Source organism: Eleutherodactylus coqui, chromosome 13 (assembly GCF_035609145.1).
Source record: "Eleutherodactylus coqui strain aEleCoq1 chromosome 13, aEleCoq1.hap1, whole genome shotgun sequence".
NCBI classification, from domain to species: Eukaryota; Metazoa; Chordata; class Amphibia; order Anura; family Eleutherodactylidae; genus Eleutherodactylus; species Eleutherodactylus coqui.
Genome location: NC_089849.1, coordinates 43,756,664 through 43,779,474, shown reverse-complemented (window position 1 = coordinate 43,779,474; position 22,811 = coordinate 43,756,664). Strand labels below are relative to the sequence as shown.

General features: G+C 44.0%; 1 protein-coding gene and 1 non-coding gene across 2 annotated transcripts; both read right to left on the bottom strand.

Moving 5' to 3' along the window:
* Positions 1-59: 59 nt before the first annotated feature.
* On the bottom strand, positions 60-18,189 carry CWC25 (CWC25 spliceosome associated protein homolog). The gene is made up of 10 exons (XM_066587971.1): positions 18,103-18,189; positions 15,129-15,301; positions 13,705-13,941; positions 12,568-12,637; positions 11,620-11,756; positions 10,803-10,872; positions 7,076-7,167; positions 6,534-6,626; positions 3,532-3,690; positions 60-3,445 (listed from the first exon to the last, which is right to left on the bottom strand). The coding sequence occupies exons 1-10, from the start codon at positions 18,118-18,120 to the stop codon at positions 3,331-3,333; spliced, it is 1,164 nt and encodes a 387-aa protein (XP_066444068.1). The 5' UTR covers positions 18,121-18,189; the 3' UTR covers positions 60-3,330.
* A 502-nt stretch (positions 18,190-18,691) lies between these two features.
* On the bottom strand, positions 18,692-18,763 carry TRNAC-GCA (transfer RNA cysteine (anticodon GCA)). The gene has a single exon. It is a non-coding gene; the product is annotated as a tRNA-Cys (tRNA).
* Positions 18,764-22,811: the final 4,048 nt, after the last annotated feature.

Sequence of the window (22,811 nt, the reverse complement as noted above, 5' to 3'; positions counted from 1 at the left end):
AAATACATATTTATAAGTGGAACACAGTGAATTGCAATAACTAAGAATGGCAAACCTCATAAAACAAACTGTTTAATAAAAAAAAAAAAAAGATAACGGCAACGGATGTCTTTAAAGACCAGAGCTGCATATACAAGTCCATCCCACATAGAAACAGAACAGGGTGAAAACGACCGGACTCACATAGATCGGCCCTTCACTTCCAACAACAGATGTACATACATATGGTCTTTCACAAAATATTACAATATACACCAAAAAACAGTGCTTTAGTACAGTAGAAAAAAAGGACAGCAGCACATTACTAGAGCTGCAATTTAAGGGGTTTTGGACTTCGACTTAAAGGGAACCTGTCATCACCTGAGCCCCATAAACTACGTTATGGGCCCCAAAGGTAAGGGAACAGGGAGTCTGAAGAGCTGTGTTTCCTACTCAGTGCATCCGCTGCACTGTGTCCCTATAACTCTTTTCAGTTGGCTCTATGTACGCGCTTTCCAACTTATTTCTACAGGAGGGCACGTGCACAGAGCCGGCTGAAGAGCGTCAAACTGTGCGTATGCACCAACTTTGTGGGGACACCGCGCACATGACCGCGGCAATGGTGGAGTATGAAACAGTTTCCCGGACTCCCCTTTCCCTCACCTCTGAACCCCATAATGTAGTTTATAGTGCTCAAAAGTTGAGGACAGGTTCTCTTTAAAGGGGTTTTCCAGCTTCTAGAGATTGATGACCTATCCTCCTGGCCAAACAGCTGTTCATTGGGTCATTGTTACTGTGTACAGAGCAAGAAGCAGATGGCTCCATACACTTAGCAGTGACTCGCAATTGGCATTGCAGGCACAGTTCTCATTTACTTTAATGGAAACTACACCTGCAATACCAACCTGGGCCACTACAGCCTGCATGAAGCCATTAGCCTCCTGTTCCATACACGGTTACAGTAGTCCTGCAAACAGCAGATCGGTTGAGGTTCTGCGTGGCAGATATCTGCTGATCAGCACCAATGTTTTAGAATAATTTGTCCTCTATAGGAGACAAGGAAAAACTAATTGCAGCAACTATATGAATGTTTAGACACATGGTGAAAATGCAAGTACAGGCAGAAAGACTGGTGGGACAAACAGTACTCATATACTTTATGTGTACACGGTGCCCTAGACAAGTGTATGTAATCACTTATATGTGCTGTATGGAAAGGTTCTTGAGCGTTTCATGCACCTATATGACCACCAGCATGTATGGTAGTTCCCATGTGTTCTATGTGCAACCATAGACCTGTAAATGGAGGCGGCTATTGAAACAAAAGTGCAATAACTTAAGGGTATGTGCTGAACTTTAAGATAAACTTGAGAAAAGATATACTGATGGGAATCTACATCCTATCAGTTTGGATACCCGGATCATCAACTGCTCTTGCTCATCTCCACTCAGTGCCATGACCATTGCCCACTATGATGGTGCATGTGGCCAGAAGAGAATTTGTCCCAATAACATTTTCTCCTAGGGGAAAAAAAAACAAAACAAAAACAAACCACAAACCCAAAACAACCTCAGACTTTGTACAGTTGCCATGTAACCCTAGCCTAAGGGCTTATTCACACGAGCATATAATTGGCCGCCGTTTTCACAGCTGGCGGATATACGCTACCATCTGATGCATTGGATTCCAATGCATCAGATCGCACAGGTGTATTCTCAGGGCGTAAAAGAACCCGGCCAATATAGCGCCGGGCAGGAAAGATAGTCCTGAAACTATCTTCCTGGCCGGAATACGGTCGCTGACATAGACTCCTACGGGAGCCAATGACAGCTGCCGTAGAAGGGAGGTGGGAGGGAGTTTAGCAGCGTGACTGCTAAACTCCCTACCCCTTCTCTCCTCCCCCCGGCTGTTTGTAGTGGGAGGGGGCAGAGCTACGCTCCACCCCGTCCCCTCCCATTGCTGGCTGCAGAGAGGGGGCAGGAGCTTAGCTCTGCCCCCTCCCATTGCAAACAACCATAAGGGAGGAAAGACAGAAAGCCGGTAAGGGGGGAGACAGCTTAGCAGAGCTAAACTGTCTTCCCCTGCCCAACGGCATTGCAGCTTCGGTGTATATGCGCTGGGCCTGTGGCATCTGAATGGGCGCATAAACGTTATATTTGTGCGTCTGTTGCCCGTTTTTATGGCGCCAGCAGGCACACCTAAAAGCGCCTACGGCCACGTGAATCCAACCTCAATCAGCAAAGGCAAGCTGACGAATAATGATAAAGATTAGTAGTCTAATCTTGTCAATAATAGCCCGAAATTAGTAACTACGTTACACTGGAGGCTGCAACTAAATAATGTTTACAAAGCCCAAGCATATACTGCTATGCATGAGTTCTGAGGGGTTCCTGCTGCTTTTACAGATGGTATTTATGTGCCAGGGCTTATGCTGCCGAATTACCAAGTGTCAGATTACTGCAATTTATCTTAATGGGGTTTTCCAATTTCCATTATGGGATAGGTGAGAAATGTTAGGTTGTTAGAGGAGTCCAACTACTGGGATCTCTGCCGATCACTACAGTATAATGACTTGGCTTTTTTAAATTTTTATATCTCCTATAGACTTATATGGACCAGGCCAAACATATACTCAGGTACTGTTGCTTCTTGCCACAGGAGGGGATGGGTTCTGTTGATCGGTGATGGTCCCAGCAGTCAGATTGCCACCAATGTAACCATCTTTAATAGTAGAAAACACATTTGAACCTCATAACGGTAAAGCTCTAGTGTCAAAGATTGAATCATAGAGGTCCAGTTATACTCTTCCACAGTAACTGTCAAATCATGCCCAAGCGATGAAAGGTGGATTGTTGCAATATAAAAGAAGAGATTTAGAAAGGGGTTGTCCAGGACTTTTACTATCCTCTGGATAGGTCACCAATAGTCAATTGGCTGGGGTCCGCTGCTGGGGATCCTCACTGGTTAGCTGATCACCGGGCATGCTGTCAGTGCATTCAATGCTGTAACCATTGCAATGGCCTGGTTTAGTATTGATCCCATTGAGCTGTGCCTGTAGTACCCAACAGGGGCCATTGCAATACGGACAAGCAATCTACTTCCAGCATAGTCTGCATTAACAGGCCCGGCAAACAGTGGACCACGGCCAATCAATCATTGATGAGCTAACCTAAGGATAGGTCATCAATAGCAAAAGTCCTGGAAAATTCCTTTAAAATATACTTAATGACTCTATACATAAAACACATATTGTGACGTTAAAAGGTAGAACAGAGTAACGTCCATACAAAGAACTGACGGAAGTTGTATTAAAAAAATATATATACAAAAGTGCAATACTGTCATTAAAACTATCTTTTCATGAAGTTTTTCTCCAGAGCCGAGGTGGTCCGCTGAATCCCATGAATATTGCGCTTCACTCGGTCCTCCAGCGACGAGCAGGCTGCACTGTCCAGCTTCATCTGACTGCAAAGGGAAGGATGGAGTTAGAGATGATACTGGGTGACAAATGACAGGAGCAGCACAGATTCAGTACCCCCTGCTATACTTACTGGATGAATTTGCTTTCCTTTTTGTGATGGTCCTTCTTTTCCTCACTCTCCTCCTCTTTTTTGTATCTACGTACATTACTTTCCCTGTCTTTTTCCCTCTGTCGAGCGTCCTCCATCATTTCCAACCTGCGTCGCTCTAGCTCTTCAGTGGAAAGCTTCCTGGAATATGGAGAAAGCTTAAATGGTGAACACCCATAATTCAGGGTTTACATCCCTACTAAAGAACCAAAAGGAAAAATCCAGCTCAGCCAATGGTAGAAAAAAAAATGTAAAAAGTACCTTTTATTACAAAAACATTAAAAATATGGAATATTCGAGAATTGAGCACAATGAATTAAAAAAAAAGTCAGTTTTTTTTACTTGTTTATGGTGCGAACAGCACTCCTAGTCGTAGTCATGCTGTTCGCAATGGAAACGTGTCAGAAAAACGGACATCTTTTTCATTTATTGCGGTCAATGCCCTAATGTTCCATATTTTTAATATTTTTTAATAAAAAGGTACTTTTTAAATTTCTTGTTGTACCATTGGCTGAGCTGGATTTTCTCTTTGGTGCTACTGGTTTACATGCGGTTGGTCAAGCACTTCCATGCTCTGTCCTTTGGCATTAAGGTGGTTGGTGAGCTGGGGTGTCTTTAGTCATTTTTATAAAAGCCTTAAATCATATTACAGATCTGATTTTTTCACTACTAAACTATAGGAACTGAAGTTCCAAGACTATAGTCTGCATTAAATTCTATGGGAGCTGTGCCTGCAGTACCAACACAGGCCACTGCAATGTTGACAGCGCTATCTGCTTCTAGCACAACAGCTTCAGATATATTACTTGCATCCCATTTGTGCTTTTAACAGAAGAAATATTGCAGAGTGTCTATTGTGGTCTCCACTTCTCTGCAGTCCAGTCCTCTTTAAAAAGTAAGATTCACTGGATTGCATAGATGTTTTATTGGAAAAGTGGTAACTCTATTCCAACCCCTGCTCCCCCCCCTCCCCACATGAATGAAGATTTCACATTGTAGTGCACCATGTTTCAGTACAATTGAAGCAGTAATTGCTTTACAAAATGCAGGCAATTTAGGCCGGCTGTCCACGGGCGTTGCGCTTTTCCGTCCATAGGAGGACACTAAAGTCACCCTGATTCTCCGCAATAAGCCTATCATTATGATAGGTTCATTGTGGAAAGTTGCGGCATGCCGCAATTTTTATATGCGAGCGGAAAATCGTGGCGGATTTCTGCTCGTGTATATCTGGCTGCACTTTCCATAGTTAACCTATGGAAACAGTTTCATGCGTTACCCGCGTGCGGATTATTGCCGCGGATGACGCAATGAAGAATCGGCGGTGGACAGGAGGCCCCTAATGATAGGTTGTTGACACTTATGATCTTTTTATATTCTCACCCCCCCACCTCCCATAGCCGTAGTTCACATTTAGCATTCCCCTCCAACTACCCACTTCCCTTATATTTTTGTGACAATCATCCCAGTGGGATACTACTAAGTAGGTTGAGCGAAACCAATCCTGGAGTACTCAACCATCTTAGCCGTAACTTAGTATATTTATGGCCCTCTTTCCGTTTGAGGTATATTCCCTTTTCACCCCATGGCAATAATCTGTTAACCTTGTCCCTAAATTCTAGCATGGGGGTAGGGAGAGACTCATCTAACTAATGCTATGGCATCAGCTTCCTGGTGATATCTAGGAGTCTCGCTATTGCCATTTGATCTTACTCTTCAAACCTATGATTTTCAATGGTTTCATTCCCACTTGCGCTAAAAACAAACAAACAAAAAAAAAACACACCGCAACAAGTCCTATCTATCTACGTTTTGCGATTTTTGTGTTTTTCTTATTACTTCCCATGCTTCCTATGGAGCTACATTTTTAATCGCAGTGCAACGCACAAACTTGTAATTTTTGTATAATGTGTTTAACATTAGAAAGTCCTATTGACTTTTGTGCTAACCCCCCCCCCCCCACAAAACTAAAACAACCCCCCCCCCCAAAAAAAAACCCCCCAAACAAACAAAACAAAACGTGCAATTTTATCACGGGGGCAGCAATGCCTTTTATTTCTTCTGATTATCTGTATGGTTGGGTAATCAGGATTAATCCCACAGCGGAGGAGTGCATCCATGCTTTTCATATGTTTGGAGTGCTGTTCAGCTTTGTTCATAGCTAGAAAATCGTGTGAGATTTGTGCGTTGCGAGACGCACAAATTTGAAGCCCATTCTTTTGAACGGGGTAATTTTTATTTACGCCTCACATCCACGGGGTTTCACATGGACGGCGAGGGCGATATCGGGCCATGATTCACGGCCCGACCTCGCCAATGTGAAGGAGCATTAACTCACATTAACTTCAACATGAAATCTTCCCCCAGTGACATGTAGTATGGCATACCGTAGAACACCTTTGTGGAAGCAAACCCCTAAAAATTACACAGAATCTACAGCATTTCTTGGGCCATAAGATGCAACTAATTTAGTTGAACAAAGTTAGAAGTAAGTTTTTAAACCATATCATGTGTGACATTTATGGGTACATAGTGGTTCTTACCATCTCGGCAAGGGTTTCTCATGGTTTTCAATGGGAAGCATCACACTCACATCGCATGGCATGTGATGCGTTTGACTGTCCCATTGAAAACAACGGGTGATGCGTTCCAAGCTATGCAACACAACATGCAGTGATTTTTTTTTTCCTCGCAGCATCGCTGTAGGGGAAAACATCACTGATGTGTATGACTATTTACAAGAATGGAGTTTATGTTCGCGCATCTCGCAATGCACAAAATTTGCAGGAGTTGTAGCCTCGTAGTCAGAAAAAGTAAGTCATTTTTCACCAAAATTGAAGTAAATCAATCAACCAGCTAAACTCATAATATATCAGGTTAATAGTTTGGAATAATTAAAATGTAAGCTATGCAAAGAAAAAAAAAAAAAAAAGAAAGGAAGCTGCAAAATGACATCTAATGCTCAGAAGAATTGATTGTGTACTCACTTCGTATACCCAGATGCTCTCTGTCTTCTGTACCTTTCTTCTTTCTTTGGTGAAGGACTCCTCTTATACTTCCGATCAGTCCTAGATTTCTCCCTGAATTATTAAGATGCAAAATATGTAGATTTCAGTCCACCAAGGCGTTACAACCTAAACCTATACCGGCCTCTAATGTTAAGGCAGCCGTATGCAGTCCTAAGCTCTCACTCATGACCTGAAGGTTTGCGGGTTCAATCCCCGCATGTTGATTCAGCCTTCCATCCTTTCGAGGTCCGTAAAATGATTACCCATTTTGCTGGGGAAAGGCAAGGCAAACCACCCCGCAAAAACAAACAGTCTGCCAAGAAATCGATGGGATGTCACCCTAAGAGTCAGTCACGACTTGGTGCATGCACCAGGGGACTTTACCCCTTACCAATCTTCCATGACAATTTTAGCAGCCAATATACAAAACCGTTTCTAAGCCCCATTGTTAGTGGATGCCAACATGATTTTCTAGTACAAAAGTGAGGTTTATTAAAAATTACCCCCTCTCAGATACTCACTGAACTCTGTCGTGGGGACTTCTGGAGCGACCCCTGTGTCTGTCCTGTTCCACTGGAGCATCCCTTTTATTATTCTTAACGGAATCCCGGATCTAGAAAATGGATCGCAACCACAAGATATGTAAAAATGCTTTGCTTTTCCCTACACTACAACATATATGTATCCATCACCTGTATACAGATGTAGCAGAGCCGAATTTGCCATTTCTTTGGCATCCCAATTTCTTTGCGTTAACTAGAACAGTTGTGATGTAAAACCACTATAACAAGATTGTGATATAATGTCTAAAAGTCTTTTATTCTGTCACTTTATGCTGCAGAACTTTTGACTACCCACATGGGGCAAAAGTCTTTCCAAGCTGGATTAACAGGAACTGAGCTAAAAGTCCAGTACTCAGCAGGTACATTGCCGGTATTTTGTCCCAGATGGAAGCGCTATTGCTATGGTTGAAGAATATATGCAAGAACTCTGCCGTAACCATATCAGTACCACTGCAGATACTAGGAGACCAGCACATAGACTACAGCACTGGCACTTACTTAACCCTTTAAGGGCCAGGCTGTTTTGTACCTAAAAGGATCAAACACTTTAGATATTTTACCCATGTGGTGGTTTTACTGCCCTATTTTTTTTCCCTTTCAGCTGCCAAAATTATTTTTTCTGCGTTTTTTTTCTCCGTGACATATACGGCTTTTTTTAAATGTCTTTTAGCTTTATTGGGGGTAAAAAGTTTTTTTTTTTACACTAATATATATATACATACATACATACATACATACATACACTACCGTTCAAAAGTTTGGTGTCACCCAAACAATTTTGTGTTTTCCATGAAAAGTCACACTTATTCACCACCATGCGTTGTGAAATGAATAGAAAATAGAGTCAAGACATTGACAAGGTTAGAAATAATGATTTGTATTTGAAATAACATTGTTTTTACATCAAACTTTGCTTTCGTCAAAGAATCCTCCTTTTGCAGCAATTACAGCATTGCACACCTTTGACATTCTAGCTGTTAATTTGTTGAGGTAAGCTTGTGAAATTGCACCCCACGCTTCTAGAAGCATCTCCCACAAGTTGGATTGGTTGGATGGGCACTTCTGGCGTACCATACAGTCAAGCTGCTCCCACAACAGCTCAATGGGGTTCAGATCTGGTGACTGCGCTGGCCACTCCATTACCGATAGAATACCAGCTGCCTGCTTCTGCTGTAAATAGTTCTTGCACAATTTGGAGGTGTGTTTAGGGTCATTGTCCTGTTGTAGGATGAAATTGGTTCCAATCAAGCGCTGTCCACTGGGTATGGCATGGCGTTGCAAAATGGAGTGATAGCCTTCCTTATTCAGAATCCCTTTTACCCTGTACAAATCTCCCACCTTACCAGCACCAAAGCAACCCCAGACCATCACATTACCTCCACCATGCTTAACAGATGGCGTCAGGCATTCTTCCAGCATCTTTTCATTTGTTCTGCGTCTCACAAACGTTCTTCTTTGTGATCCAAACACCTCAAACTTGGATTCATCCGTCCACAACACTTTTTTCAAGTCTTCCTCTGTCCAATGTCTGTGTTCTTTTGCCCATCTTAATCTTTTTCTTTTATTGGCCAGTCTCAGATATGGCTTTTTCTTTGCCACTCTGCCCTGAAGCCCAAAATCCCGCAGCCGCCTCTTCACTGTAGATGTTGACACTGGTGTTTTGCGGGTACTATTTAATGAAGATGCCAGTTGGGTACCTGTGAGGCGTCTGTTTCTCAAACTAGAGACTCTAATGTGCTTATCTTCTTGCTTAGTTGTGCAACGTGGCCTCCCACTTCTTATTCTACTCTGGTTAGAGCCTGTTTGTGCTGTCCTCTGAAGGGAGTAGTACACACCGTTGTAGGAAATCTTCAATTTCTTAGCAATTTCTCGCATGGAATAGCCTTCATTTCTAAGAACAAGAATAGACTGTCGAGTTTCAGATGAAAGTTCTCTTTTTCTGGCCATTTTGAGCGTTTAATTGACCCCACAAATGTGATGCTCCAGAAACTCAATCTGCTCACAGGAAGGTCAGTTTTGTAGCTTCTGTAACGAGCTAGACTGTTTTCAGATGTGTGAACATGATTGCACAAGGGTTTTCTAATCATCAATTAGCCTTCTGAGCCAATGAGCAAACACATTGTACCATTAGAACACTGGAGTGATAGTTGCTGGAAATGGGCCTCTATTCACCTTTGTAGATTTTGCACAAAAAAACAGGCATTTGCAGCTAGAATAGTCATTTACCACATTAGCAATGTATAGAGTGCATTTGTTTAAAGTTAGGACTAGTTTAAAGTTATCTTCATTGAAAAGTACAATGCTTTTCCTTCAAAAATAAGGACATTTCAATGTGACCCCAAACTTTTGAACGGTAGTGTATATGTGTGTATATATATATATATATATATATATATATATATATATATATATATATATATATATATATATATATATTGGTACATTTACGCTAAAATAAAGTATTGGAATGCTGCCTCATTTTGTTTTGGATATTTTGACATATATGTCTAGTTTTGGATTATAGGGCGCATACAGTGACAGTTTTAGTTGGCTTTGGGTGATTTTGTTTATGTATATATTTTTATTTTATTCTGTAATTTTATTTACTTATTCCTGTAACTATTGTTTTTAATATCCATGATCCCCATGAAGTCATATAAGACAGTTTTTCATTGTAGCTGGGAGCCCCAGTTACAGAGGAAAACATCCCCTGTAGTGACAGTCACCGACATTGCTGATAAGGGTTTGCTAGGATCCTGCAGCTCTGCTATGTCAGGGATATCAGGATAGTCACGCGACCGCCGGGTCGCGTAGTGGCAGACACTTTCACTTTTTAGTACATAGCGCTCATTAAACGCGATGTACCTGGGAAAAGAGAAAGCAGAAGCGGTTTAGAAACCACTTCTCCCTTCTCCTTCGGGTTCTCAGCTCTGACTAACAGCTGAGACCCCAATCTGCTTCTGCTCGATTGCAGGAGCAGAGGCTGTAATCCCGCGCCACATTTTTGCTATCGGGCAGGGTTAAAAAGCCCAGGACGAAGCGTCGTATATTTACCACGCTTAGTCCTTAAGGGGGTTAAAAAGTGTTGTCCAGTTGTAAACTACTGATGACTTACTCACAGTTTAATTATCAATATTAGGTCATTGGAGGTCTGCCAATCAGGACTCCAGCTGATCAGTCAGGCTGGAATGCTTATGAATGGAGCAGATTTTGCTGGAAGCAGGCAGCTCCGTTCCCGCTTAAGTGGCCAGACTTGGCATTACAGACACAGTTGCCATAGAAGTGAACAGTACAGAGCTGCAATACCAAGTCTGGCCACTGTAGATAGAACAGGGCTGTTTGTTTCCTGCAGAAATCAAGCTGAGTGCACAAGCACACCAGCTCGGTGAACAACTGATCAGTTGGGGGTTCCAGGCCACAGACCCCCGCTGATCTACAACTGACAGTCTGTTCTAGGGATAGGACATTAATATTTAACAACTGGACAACCCCTTTAATATTCAGGAGCCACTGTGGTAAAGCTAAATGCATATAATTATTGGTGTGTCTTTATAATGGTGCCTGAGGATTTTGAATATCCAATAATCAAGCCAATTCAGCAGTTCGTATGATGCTGGATTACTGTAATTTTACTACATGAGTTTCAGGTACAATGGAGCAAATAAAGGCAGAGCAATGTAAATACCTGTAGTCCGTAGTCCTGTGTCTTCTGACGAATTGGAGGGGATGAAGAATGATGTTGATGTTTGGGAACCCTAAAAAAAAAAAACAAAAAAAAATAAATAAGAGAATAGTCAAAGGGGTTGTACCAGGATCCTGAGCTATCCCTTATCCACATGACAGGGGTTAACTTGCTAACTGTCGGGGAAGGTCTCAGAGCCGAGACCCCAGTGATCCTGAGAAAGGAGTCCTGTGTCCACAGTCTTCCTCACAGCGGGCTTAATGCACCACCTGCAGTGAGGAGGATATCGTACGGAGCGCTTTTCGCACAAGTGTGCCATCGCTCCATTCACTTTCAATTGAGCTGTGGAGATAGCAGAGCTTAGGTATTTCCTTTAGCCAAGCTGAAGTGAAAGGAGCGCCGATCATAAAAATAAATGAAGCGACCATGTAATCATGTGCAAAGGGGGGCACAGGACCCCTATTCTTGAGATTGGTGAAGATCTCACTACTGAGACCCCCTGCCTATCAGCAAGTTATCCCCTATACTTTGGATAGGGAAGAACTTGTGTTCTTGGTACAATTCATTAAACTTTTTTGCTACTGTAAACCAGTGTTTCTCAACTCCAGTCCTCAAGTTCATCAAACAGGACATATTTTCAGGATTTCCTTCGTATGCCATTTTTGAAGCACTGACAATAATTACATCATCTGTATACCCTCAAATCATGACCTGTTGTGGGGACACTTGAGAAACACTATAGTAGGCTAAACCCTGTAACATATACTTTGTGTTACAGAGAAGGCATTACAAATTCTAGGAACTGGGATATACATCCAACCTGCTTCTGGTTCTGTCATCCCGATCGCTGCCGCTCTCTTCATCACTGCTGCTGCTGGAACTTGACCGTCTCTCCTTCTTTCTCTTCTTTTTTTCTTTCTTCTTCTTTTTGCTCTTTTTATCCAGACTTGTTTGGAGCTACAGATATGAATATTTGGTTATTATAATTGATGACTATAACTGCAATCAAAATGTCAAATGTTCTGCTTATTCTTAACCACATCAGCTTAATTAGCTTGAAACAACTACAAAGTATCCTTGTTAATCCATTTTCGACAACCCTCCTTTCTTTAGCAAGTCCCTTTGTCAATAGATGGTAGCATGGAATTCCAGCAGTAAAACCATGACAATCACTTGTTATAGTTTGGCAAACGCTCACTTTCAATGGCCGTCTGAATAACATGGTATGTTAGGCTGAATGAAGACAATGTCCATCTAGTTCAGCCTGTTGCAGATCCATTGGCTCTCACTCACTGTAAATATTCTGGGTCCCCATCATGCCCCTCAAATACTTCCATACGCATATAGAAAAAGATTGTCCAAAGAGGACGCCTCCTTGAAGTGCTATACATAGTGGCAATAATTATTTCACTGCGAAACCCCCCAAAAGAACCATCATTGATATGGAAATAGAATAGAAAAGTGAATTTAACTTGAGGAAGCAAGTGTACAAACAGCCTTGATAAAACATGATACCGTTTTGTGTATACAGCTCCTCTGTAGATCTGTGTTACTATAGCGACAGACTACAAACAAAACCTGTGTAGTCCTACAAGGATACTCCATCTATCCCCTACTTGCTGCTAGCATACATTTTGTAGGCACAAGGATAGGTTTCACAGATCGGTATGAATTTATGTATGATTTGGGAACAACCAAAAAGGACTTGTTTTATAATGTAGTCTGGTTATTATTACACTGCAGTCCCGAAGCACAAGACTTCACATACCAATTCTCTAATCTTCTTCATTTTCACAGGATTCTTTAGAACTTCTCTCCTTTTCTCATCTTCTCTTTTTCTAAATATTAAATGAAGAAATATTGGTGTAATAAAGATGTAAGGAAATGACCTCTATCAATTTCAACTTTTTAAGTCAGCCTTTATATGTACAATGATCTTCTGACTAGATCAGGAACAGATCACACCAGCAAAAATAAACAGAATGTCAGCAGCACATCCATATAGCCATATGGGGAAGCAAATGGAGAAAAAAAAAAAATGGCCACTTAATTTACGGATAGGAACTCCCATATCCAAAGTAACCAGGTCTAAATATTTTATCATAAGCGCAGAATAAAAGGTGCAAGAGAGAAGGTGATCCTTACATCACCGTAGATGTATCTTTATTGATTCCACAAGTAAACAGCAACGTTTCGACGGCAGAATGTTTACTTGTGGAATCAATAAAGATACATCTACAGCGATGTAAGGATCACCTTCTCTTTTGCACCTTTTAGGTTGGGTTCCAATTTGACTGAAATCCTGCGAAATTAATGCACGGAAATACTGCAAGATTTCCATGGGAGAAGTGCAGCTTCAAACCCGCAACCTTTCGCTGCGGATTTTGGAGCAGCTTCGCTGCCTGCATTCCGCTGCGGCCAACCATCCCAATAGAGAAGCCGCTGTGGAAATGAGGAAAGAATTGACATGTCAATATTAATTTCAGCCTGGATTGGCTGCAGTGTGTGGACGAGATTTTTGCAAATCTTGCCCACTTTGCTGGCTAATCCCAGAATTAAAGCCGTGGGTGGAATGTCCATGCAGAAAGTACACACTGACATTCCGCTGCAATTACGCCCTTTGTGAACCCAGCCTTATGCTGCTCTTATGCTAAATATTAGGACCAGATCACACAGTGCTGAGTTTCTATTTAACATACAGTGAGCTGACTGTAGATCATCAGAACAGAATGACAGTGCTGGGTTTCTATATCATGTATGGTGATCTCCTGCCTATAGATTATTAGAACAGGATCACTATATAACGTCAAGTGATCTCCTTACCATAGATCATGAGGTCAGGATCACACAGCACTAGGTTCTCAGCAATTCAGGCAGCACATAACATTACAAAAGCTATACTCACCTAATCATGAAGAGTGGATCTTCACGGATCTTGTTTGCAATATCTAAGGATGATGCGACTCCAGATGTACTGAAAATTGACCCTGGGAGAAGTCCAGTCTCAGTAGATGGACCAGATTCTGGATCTTGCATTTTATCAAGGATAAACTTGTCCACTGGCCGTCCAAGAAGATATTCATCCCTGTTCACCATCCCACCAGGGCCTTGGTACATCCAATCCAACTTTTCATCTCTTTTTCTAAAGGAAGCATCAAGAACAGAGATTAACTCTTAAAGAAAACAAGAACGACAAATACAGAGCTTAGCGCCAAACTGTAGAGCTGAATGTAGCAGAGAATTGAATTTCTGATTTAGATCTGTCAGCAAACTAACTTCAACGAGCACCAGGAAATTCCAGATGAAAGAATAACTAACAGTTGCACAAACCTTTCCAGATTACGAGTAGTGCAATAAACTAAATGAATAGTAAATTTTGCACATCTGTTAAACAATAGTTACCATTCTGTTCTACCAGATATAACATTGGGTGGTGATAGGTTACTTAAAACGTGCACCCAGCAAGAATGTTTCACGGCTGCTGCATTATACTGTATGGCCTATCAAAATGCTGCGGTAGCCCTTTTTGCCCAGCGTGCCAGTCATCCTGTGCAAGTTGCCAACTCTGGATCCAGCAAAAGAGCCCCATACTATCACACTTCCTCCTCCATGTTTGATTGCCAAGTTCTGTTATTGGCTGCAACGCCTGTGACGTCCCGTAAACTGCAGCTTGTTCAGAGGCATGTAGGATCAAGCAGCGCTGCGGGACTCAGCAGGAGAGGAGTGTATATGCTTTTTGTTATTTTACTGCATAAGGGCTGGATTTACAGAAATTGTACAACTTGGAAAATCCCTTTAAGTCCCAAACACCACATTCAGCCAAGTTGGGATGGTGGAGGCCAGAACGAGAGGTGCAGGTCCCAGAGTTGGGACCCACATCAATAAGACTTTCATGGCATATCCTATGTGAATACCTCTTTAAATGAACAGTACTGTCACTATTTTTATTACTAGCATATGCTGCAAATTCAGAAAGATAGCTGTTACAAGATGATTTTCAGATGACAGCTATACATCTGGGTGACAAAGATAAGCAGTTGATGCTGCTTATCTCATGGGAAACATGAGGCGTGGACAATTCAACCTGTGGAATCCTAATTCTTGATTTCCCTGACAGGAAACATCCAAAGTAGGGAGTTACTTTTATTCTTACACAATGGACTAACTTATAAGTATGACTAGATATGTAATATATGTATGCAACTAAACATGGAAAAGGGCGTCCAGGATCACTGCTCGCCATTTCCATCATATAATCTAAATGGTTCATAAGGGTGAGAATGATTTGTCAGAGAGGTGACAGCATTCTCACTCATCACAGCCTCTCACTTCACAGCTCCCGTATCCTCCGCATATCTCTGCATCTCCTCTCGAGCCCTCTCCTCCCGCAGCTCCCGCTGAAGTTCTTCGATTTTCTTCTGTTCCGCCTCATGTCTTTGCTCGGCCTTCCACACTTTCTCCACATTGCGCAAGGTCTGCGGATGCCAGCTTTTCTTCAGATTCTAAGGAAATAAACAGGTTTCACAAAGTTCATTGACAAGTATGTATGTATGTATGTATATATTTGCTGTTATTTACTGAGCTATAACATACATGTTTCGTTTAAACTATTTGTTAGAGCCAGGATGGCTTCACAGATATGTCCCACTCTTTGCAAAAGTCTGTATTATGCTGCCATATCATATAGCAGCCCCCTGAAAAAATGAGGGACACTAAAAATTTGTATATCATAGCACATGCCACATTTATGCAGCGATTTGTGAATTTTTTTATGCTTCTTTTGCTACTTTTTAAGCCATTAAGGACCAAGGGAAATAAATATCTGGCGCTTGATCTTGTCCGATAGTGAAAATACAGTGTGGGTTTAAAGCTCTAGCAGAAGCAGGTTGGGTGCTCTGCTGCCAGAGACAACTATGGACCCGGAGGAGAAGACAAAAGCAGTTTATAACCACCTCTGTCTTATCTTGTCAAGACTACATAGCGCTCAATGAGTAAAATAGTCAGTGTAACTGGGGCTTCTATGAATGCCCCAGTTAGAATGCAAAGCTTTGAGGTTAAAAAAAGGACTGCTGTTATGTGTATTGCACAGCTGCAGCATGTAAGATGTTAAAGGGGTTGTCCCGCGCCGAAACGGGGTTTTTTTTTTTTTTAACCCCCCCCCCCGTTCGGCGCGAGACAACCCCGATGCAGGGGTTAAAAAAACAAACCGCACAGCGCTTACCTGAATCCCGGCGGTCCGGCGTCTTCATACTCACCTGCTGAAGATGGCCGCCGGGGTCTGCTCTCTCCGTGGACCGCAGCTCTTCTGTGCGGTCCATTGCCGATTCCAGCCTCCTGATTGGCTGGAATCGGCACGTGACGGGCGGAGCTACACGGAGCCGGCATTCTGCACGAGCGGCCCCATTGAAGACAGCAGAAGACCCGGACTGCGCAAGCGCGGCTAATTTGGCCATCGGAGGCCGAAAATTAGTCGGCACCATGGAGACGAGGACGCCAGCAACGGAGCAGGTAAGTATAAAACTTTTGATAACTTCTGTATGGCTCATAATTAATGCACAATGTACATTACAAAGTGCATTAATATGGCCATACAGAAGTGTATAGACCCACTTGCTGCCGCGGGACAACCCCTTTAATGTCTGCAAGTGGCCGTGATATGTCTGGAAAAAGTAACAAGTTTGTCTAGTCATGTGAGGTTTATACATTATAAATACGAGCGAGTGAGGGGTGTCTAGAGTTATTTCATGTTCAATGGTAGTGAAAGGAGTGAGAGTGCCGGCCACATGGGGGTACCTTCAACCCTCATGTGGTGAAGTGATGGAAGAGGAAGAAAGGTATCCCGAGTCCTTCCATGCCAGGAACCACCTCTGAGGAGCGAAAGGAGGGAGAGGTCCGCCGTGCAGAGCTGTCTACCAGAGTACAGAGTGTTCCTTTATCCCCAACCTCCTCCGGAGTGTTCCCTTTCCAGGAGCGAAGCGCTGTAGATAACTGAGACTGCAGGCCCGGTATCATCCCGAGTTGTCCTCCCTGACCTAGCACTAGCAATCTGTCTTTCCTGTACGTGAAAGTAAGCTGTATTCTACTGAATATTCTACAGTAAAGTTTCCAGTCACTGCCTGTTCCCAGTGATTCAGGTATTTAAGTTTAACTGTGTGTGGACTCTTGTCAGCTGTTGTCAGCAGGGGAGCGCGGATAACGAAACACACAAGCGGGCGCCGGCACAAAGCTGTCTGCCTGCGGTCGGGACAGAGCCCTGAGGTGGCGCCAGCAACGGAGTGGTGAGGTGGCGGCCGGGTGGGAAGCAATGTGAGAAATTCCGGTTATTACTGAGCTCACACGCTGCAATCAGTGCAGACATTTCTGCCGACCATGGAGGGTTAGCCCCACGGTTAATGTTCTTATTCTTACATGTAAATGCTGCCATCTTACTGCCAGCATTTACAGGTAATAATGTAAAGCTAACCACAGCTGCAACCATCACCGTAAGCCAGCAGAAATATCTCCACTGACTCGTAGGACCTTCCTGCCTTTACCCTATCGGGAGGTGGGGGTGTGAGATGGGCGTTCCTCCTGTCAAACCCCTAGCTTCTGGTGGCCTATTGTATTCCACAAGACCTCTGCTCGATTCGCAACCTGATTGGTTGTTTGGGTTGACTGGGTTGACTGATTCACCAAACAGCCAATCAGGTTGCGAATTGAGCAGGAGTCTTGTTAATAAGTGAATATGCCTTCCGGTGGCATCAAGGTACAATAATACCCAAGTACCGTACCCGGCAGTTCCATCATGTTCATTCCCCTGCTCCCATGATAAAGCAGAACAAAAATGAGGCCCTTTTACACAGAATGATCATTCACTTTATCACTGGATCGTGTGACACTGAATGATAATTGCTCAATGTAAACGCTGAATAAAAATTGGTTTGCTTATCGTTTAATTAGTGCAGGCATAAAAATCAAATGACGATCGGCCGGTATAAACATTCATCTATGAACGACTCCCGTTTGCTGGGTATGGAGGCGGAAGTCTTCTCCGGCGCACTCCGCCTCCATTCACTGAGCGATTATCGTCCCATATAAGCGGACCCTCACCTCCCTCACTAATGATACACTGTGTACTGCTAACCTCCACCCTGCGGCTCTTCACCTATTGCAATACTACAACTCCCATAATGCCCTGATTACCAAAGTTCTACCCTAGCTAAAGAGCTACAGGCTGGAGCCCCCTGCTGTCTACTATCAGGACTTCAGCCTCTTACTAGCACTAGATCACGACATACTTAGTAATACATAACCTATACAGTACCAGATCTCCGCCGCCCATGATTATTCCCCGGCACACTTCTGTTACAGGAAGGTAAAGCTGCTGTAGGACTACTAATGACGTAATCGAACCGCGACGGAAGCGGAAATAAGCTGCTTTGGAACGCAAGGCGGAGGTCATGTGACTAGTTAAAGGGCGGTGTCACGTGAGCAGTATCAGTTTACAGCTATTATGATGAATTTGCATCGTGCTCTTGCTGTGGGACTACAAGTACCATCATGCTTTGGGGCGCTGATAGCTAGCGTCGCTTTGCTGGGAGCCGCTTTGTTCTTAGAGCCGGACTAAGGGCGTGTAGTTGTATACTTCCAGTGTACACGTCATTGTATACACTCGGTACATGTTATAAAATGTTATGAAGCTCCTTGGGTATAACATGGAAGCTAGCGACCTGCCTCTTATATAAAGCAGCTGTGACTCCTCCTACAAGGCTGCATCACAACGCAGATCCCTCTATCCATGTAGAAGAGCAGCAATGACATTGATATAAGACGCCACTTGTGTGACTCCCCCCACACTCTGATATACAGTCGGGTATAGTATAATAGTATATAATGACATTAAAAACATAGGAAGGGGGCACCCGGATTTGAACCAGGGACCTCTCGATCTGCAGTCGAATGCTCTACCACTGAGCTATACCCCCTGTCTGCTTCTTGCCCTGCATCTGACTTTGCATGTAGTAGAATCATGTCTTATTTCAGATATGAAGAATCTTGTCTGTACAGGCTTCTTCACACAACCGTGTTTATGCAGGTCTTTGTGTGCACAAATGCTGTACACGCAAAACAGACAGTAGAAGTCGTTGATATCATGAGCACGTTTCATTGAAAAAGTAGGACCTGCTCTATTTTTCTGCGTTTTGCTCAGCAAAAGGGCTGTAGAAGTCAATGAGAGGTGCACAAATAGGCGGATGGAAAGCTTGAAACACTGCGCAAAACACAGGGAAAAGAACATATCTGGACCTCATTAGGCTAATTAGCCTTTTAATCCACGGAAACAGTATGTAGTGCGCGTGTGAAATGGCCCTGCGTATGCAAAATGTACAGTTATATGCGCAGACACAGGCGTAAATGTATCTCATCCGTACACAAATACGGCAAGTATTTTTGGCGCTTACAGTTGTGTGAAGAAGCCCATAGGAATTGTATATGAACAGCAGATACTAAGTATTGGCTAAAATTAAAAATATCCTATATGGATGAGAGCATTTGATATTTACACTGAAAGATGACCCAAGACGTGCCAAGATTACATTCCCACATCATTACTCCACCAGCCGACACCAATGATACGTGACAGGTAGGGTTCAGTGAAATTCTGAAACTCCCATCAGCATGGTGCAACAGAAATCTGCATTCATCTACAGCCTAAGGGCGAGCACCCACTGGCGTTTGCGTTTTCCGCGGGAAAAAAACGCAGCGTTTTCGCGGCGTTTTTCGCGGCGTTTTCGCGGCTTTTCCATTAATTTCCATGGAGAAAAATAAGGACACATATGCAACTGACAGTTCCTATGTTAAAAACGCAAACGCAACGCAAAAAAAACGCCAGTGGACAGGAACACATGTTATCTCTATGCCTGTGCAGGAAAAACGCAAAACGCAAAACGCAGGTAAAAAAACGCCAGTGGGTGCTCGCCCTAAGGGCGAGCACCCACTGGCGTTTTTTTACCTGCGTTTTGCGTTTTGCGTTTTTCCTGCACAGGCATAGAGATAACATGTGTTCCTGTCCACTGGCGTTTTTTTTGCATTGCGTTTGCGTTTTTAACATAGGAACTGTCAGTTGCATATGTGTCCTTATTTTTCTCCTAATGCACCCATGAAAGTCAATGGAAATTAATGGAAAAGCCGCGAAAACGGCGCGAAAAACGCCGCGAGAAACGCCGCGAAAACGCTGTGTTTTTTCCCGCGGAAAACGCAAACGCCAGTGGGTGCTCGCCCTAAGGTCGCCCACCCACTGGCGTTTGCGATTTTCGCGGCGTTTTTCGCGGCGTTTTCGCGGCGTTTCCATTAATTTCCATTGACTTTCATGGGTGCATTAGGAGAAAAATAAGGACACATATGCAACTGACAGTTCCTATGTTAAAAAACGCAACGCAACGCAAAACGCCAGTGGACAGGAGTACATTCAATTCTAATTGCTCTGCAGGAAAAACGCAAAACGCAAAGAAAAAAAAAAAAAAAAAAAAAAAAAAAAAAAAAAAAAAATCGCCAGTGGGTGGGCGCCCTTAGGCCTCCTGCAGACGGGCGGAAATTCTGCGGCGAGATTCCCTGCAGAATTTCCGCCTGTACACGCCTGCATAGGATTGCATTAACAAACGCAATCTTATGCAGATGGCCGCGGTTTGTCTGTGCGAAATCATGCGCAGAAAACAAACCGCGGCATGCTCTATTTCTGTGCGGGACTCGCACAGCCCCGCACAGAAACATCACTCACCCGGCTCCGCTCTGCGCATGCGCCGGCTGCCCGGCAGCCGGCACATGAAAGAGCCGGAGCTGCGGGAGCTGATGAGTTCTGCGCTGCTCTCTGCAAGCGCTCGGGTCGCATCCCGCTGCAAGAATTCTCGCAGTCGGATCCGACCTGGCCGTCTGCAGGTGGCTTAGGCCTCCTACAGACGGGCAGAAATTCCGCGGCGGGATTTCCTGCTGAATTTCCGCCCATGCCCACTGCCATAGGATTGCATTACATAATGCAATCCTATGCACACAGCCGTGATTTGTCCGCATGAAAACACGCGTGGAAAACAAATCGCGGCATGTTCTATTTCTGTACAGGTCTCACAGAGGCCCGCACAGAAACATCACTAGAGACGCGCCGGCTGCGCTCCGCGCATGTGACGGCTGCGCTCCGCGCATGTGACGGCTGCGCTCCGCGCATGTGACGGCTGCGCTCCGCGCATGTGACGGCTGCGCTCCGCGCATGTGACGGCTGCGCGGCAGGGGGAAAACATAGAAGAGCTGGGAGAAGCGGGAGCAGGTGAGCCGCAGTGGTCACTGCAAGGGCACGGGTCAGATCCCGCTGTGAGAATTCTCGCAGCAAGATCCGATCCAGCCGTCCGCAGGCGGCCTTAGGCTAACTGCACACGGGCAAGCGTGATATCAGGCCAAGAAAACTCGGTCCGTGAGTATCGCGATCGTCAACGTGCATTTAACCTGCAGCTGTGAGGCGATTCAGGAAAAAAATGCGTTGCATCGTTTGTGAAATTCTGATCCATATGTAGTTTGACGCATGATAGCGGATTGGAAATGTTTTCCATTGATTTTAATAAGAAACATCATATCGCGCTCACATTCACAAGTTCTCAAGTGGTAATATTGATCCCCGTTAATGACCCCAGTAGTAAAAGTGATTCCAATAGTGACCCCAGTAGTAATCGTAACCCTGTTGTGGCCCAAGTAGTAATATTGTCCTCCACAGTGGCTCCAGAAGCAATTGTAATTTTGTTACAGGCCCCAGTACTAATAGTGACGCCCTGTTAGTGGCCCCAGTAGTAATTGTGACCCCCCCCCCGTTAGTGGCCCCAGTAGCAATTGTGACCCCATCCCCCAAGTTAATGGCCCCAGTAGTAATATTGTCCTCCACAGTGGCCCCAGAAGCAATTGTAACCATGTTATGGGCCCCCAGTACTAATGGTGACCTCCCCATTAGTGGCCCCAGTAGTAATAATGAGCTTGTTGTGGCCTAGGTAGTAACAGTGTCCCCCGTAGTGGTCCCAGTAGTAATTTTGACCCCCGATAGTGGCCCCAATAGTAATAATGATCCTCGTTAATGGCCCCAGTAGTAACAGTGTCCCCCATAGTGGTCCCAGTAGTAATAGTGATCCCCACTAGTAGTCCCAGTAGTAATAGTGACCCAGTTGTGGCTCCAATAGTGATAGTGGTCCTTGTAGAGATAGTGTCCCCCATTGTTGTCCTTGTAGTCATAGTGTCCTGCATAGTGGCCCCATTAGTGATAATGGCCCCAGTAGTAATAGTGACCTCCATAGTGGCACGAGTAGAAACAGTGTCCCCTATAGTGGTCCATGTAGGAATAATGACCCCCCCCCCCCCATAGTGGCACGAGTAGAAACAGTGTCCCCTATAGTGGTCCATGTAGAAAAAAAAAAAAAAAAAAAAAAATTGATCCACATAGTGTCCCCAGCTCTAATAGTGACCCTCATGTGGCCCCAGTAGTATTAGTCACCCCATTGTAATCCCAGTACTAATAGTGTCTCCCATAGTGGCTCCTGTAACAATAATGACCCCGTTAAGGACTCCAATTGTAATGAGCCCCATAGTGACCCTCAGGGTGCGGGCAGACGAGCGTAGGCGTATTTACGTTCGCACGAGCGCAACGTATAATCGCCCGAGCGATCGTTTTTCACCGATCACGACCAGAGCTAGAAAGCGTATTTTCGTTTGTTCCTACTTTGCAAACGGTCTTTTCGGCGATCGAATATGCGTTGGCGCGTATTTCGGTCGCATATGTTCCGTTTTTTTTCGAATTGCCGTTTTTACGCGCCGTAAAATCGCCCATGTGAACGAATACATTCGAAACCAATGCCTCAGATGGTCACGTATATACGTTTGGTCGCAAAAACGCGCCGTTTATGCGCTCGTCTGCCCGCACCCTCATAGTGGTAGCTGTAGTAATATTGTTCCCTCTAGTGGCCCCAGTAGTCATAGTGACCCCATTAGGCACCCCAATAGTGCTTG

Coding starts and splice junctions, on each gene's coding strand:
- CWC25 (XM_066587971.1), bottom strand. Junction 7,168..10,802: donor CACAGGACTACGGACTACAG/GTATTTACATTG, acceptor TCCATTTTCTAG/ATCCGGGATTCCGTTAAGAA. Junction 3,446..3,531: donor AAGGAAAGCAAATTCATCCA/GTAAGTATAGCA, acceptor TTCCCTTTGCAG/TCAGATGAAGCTGGACAGTG.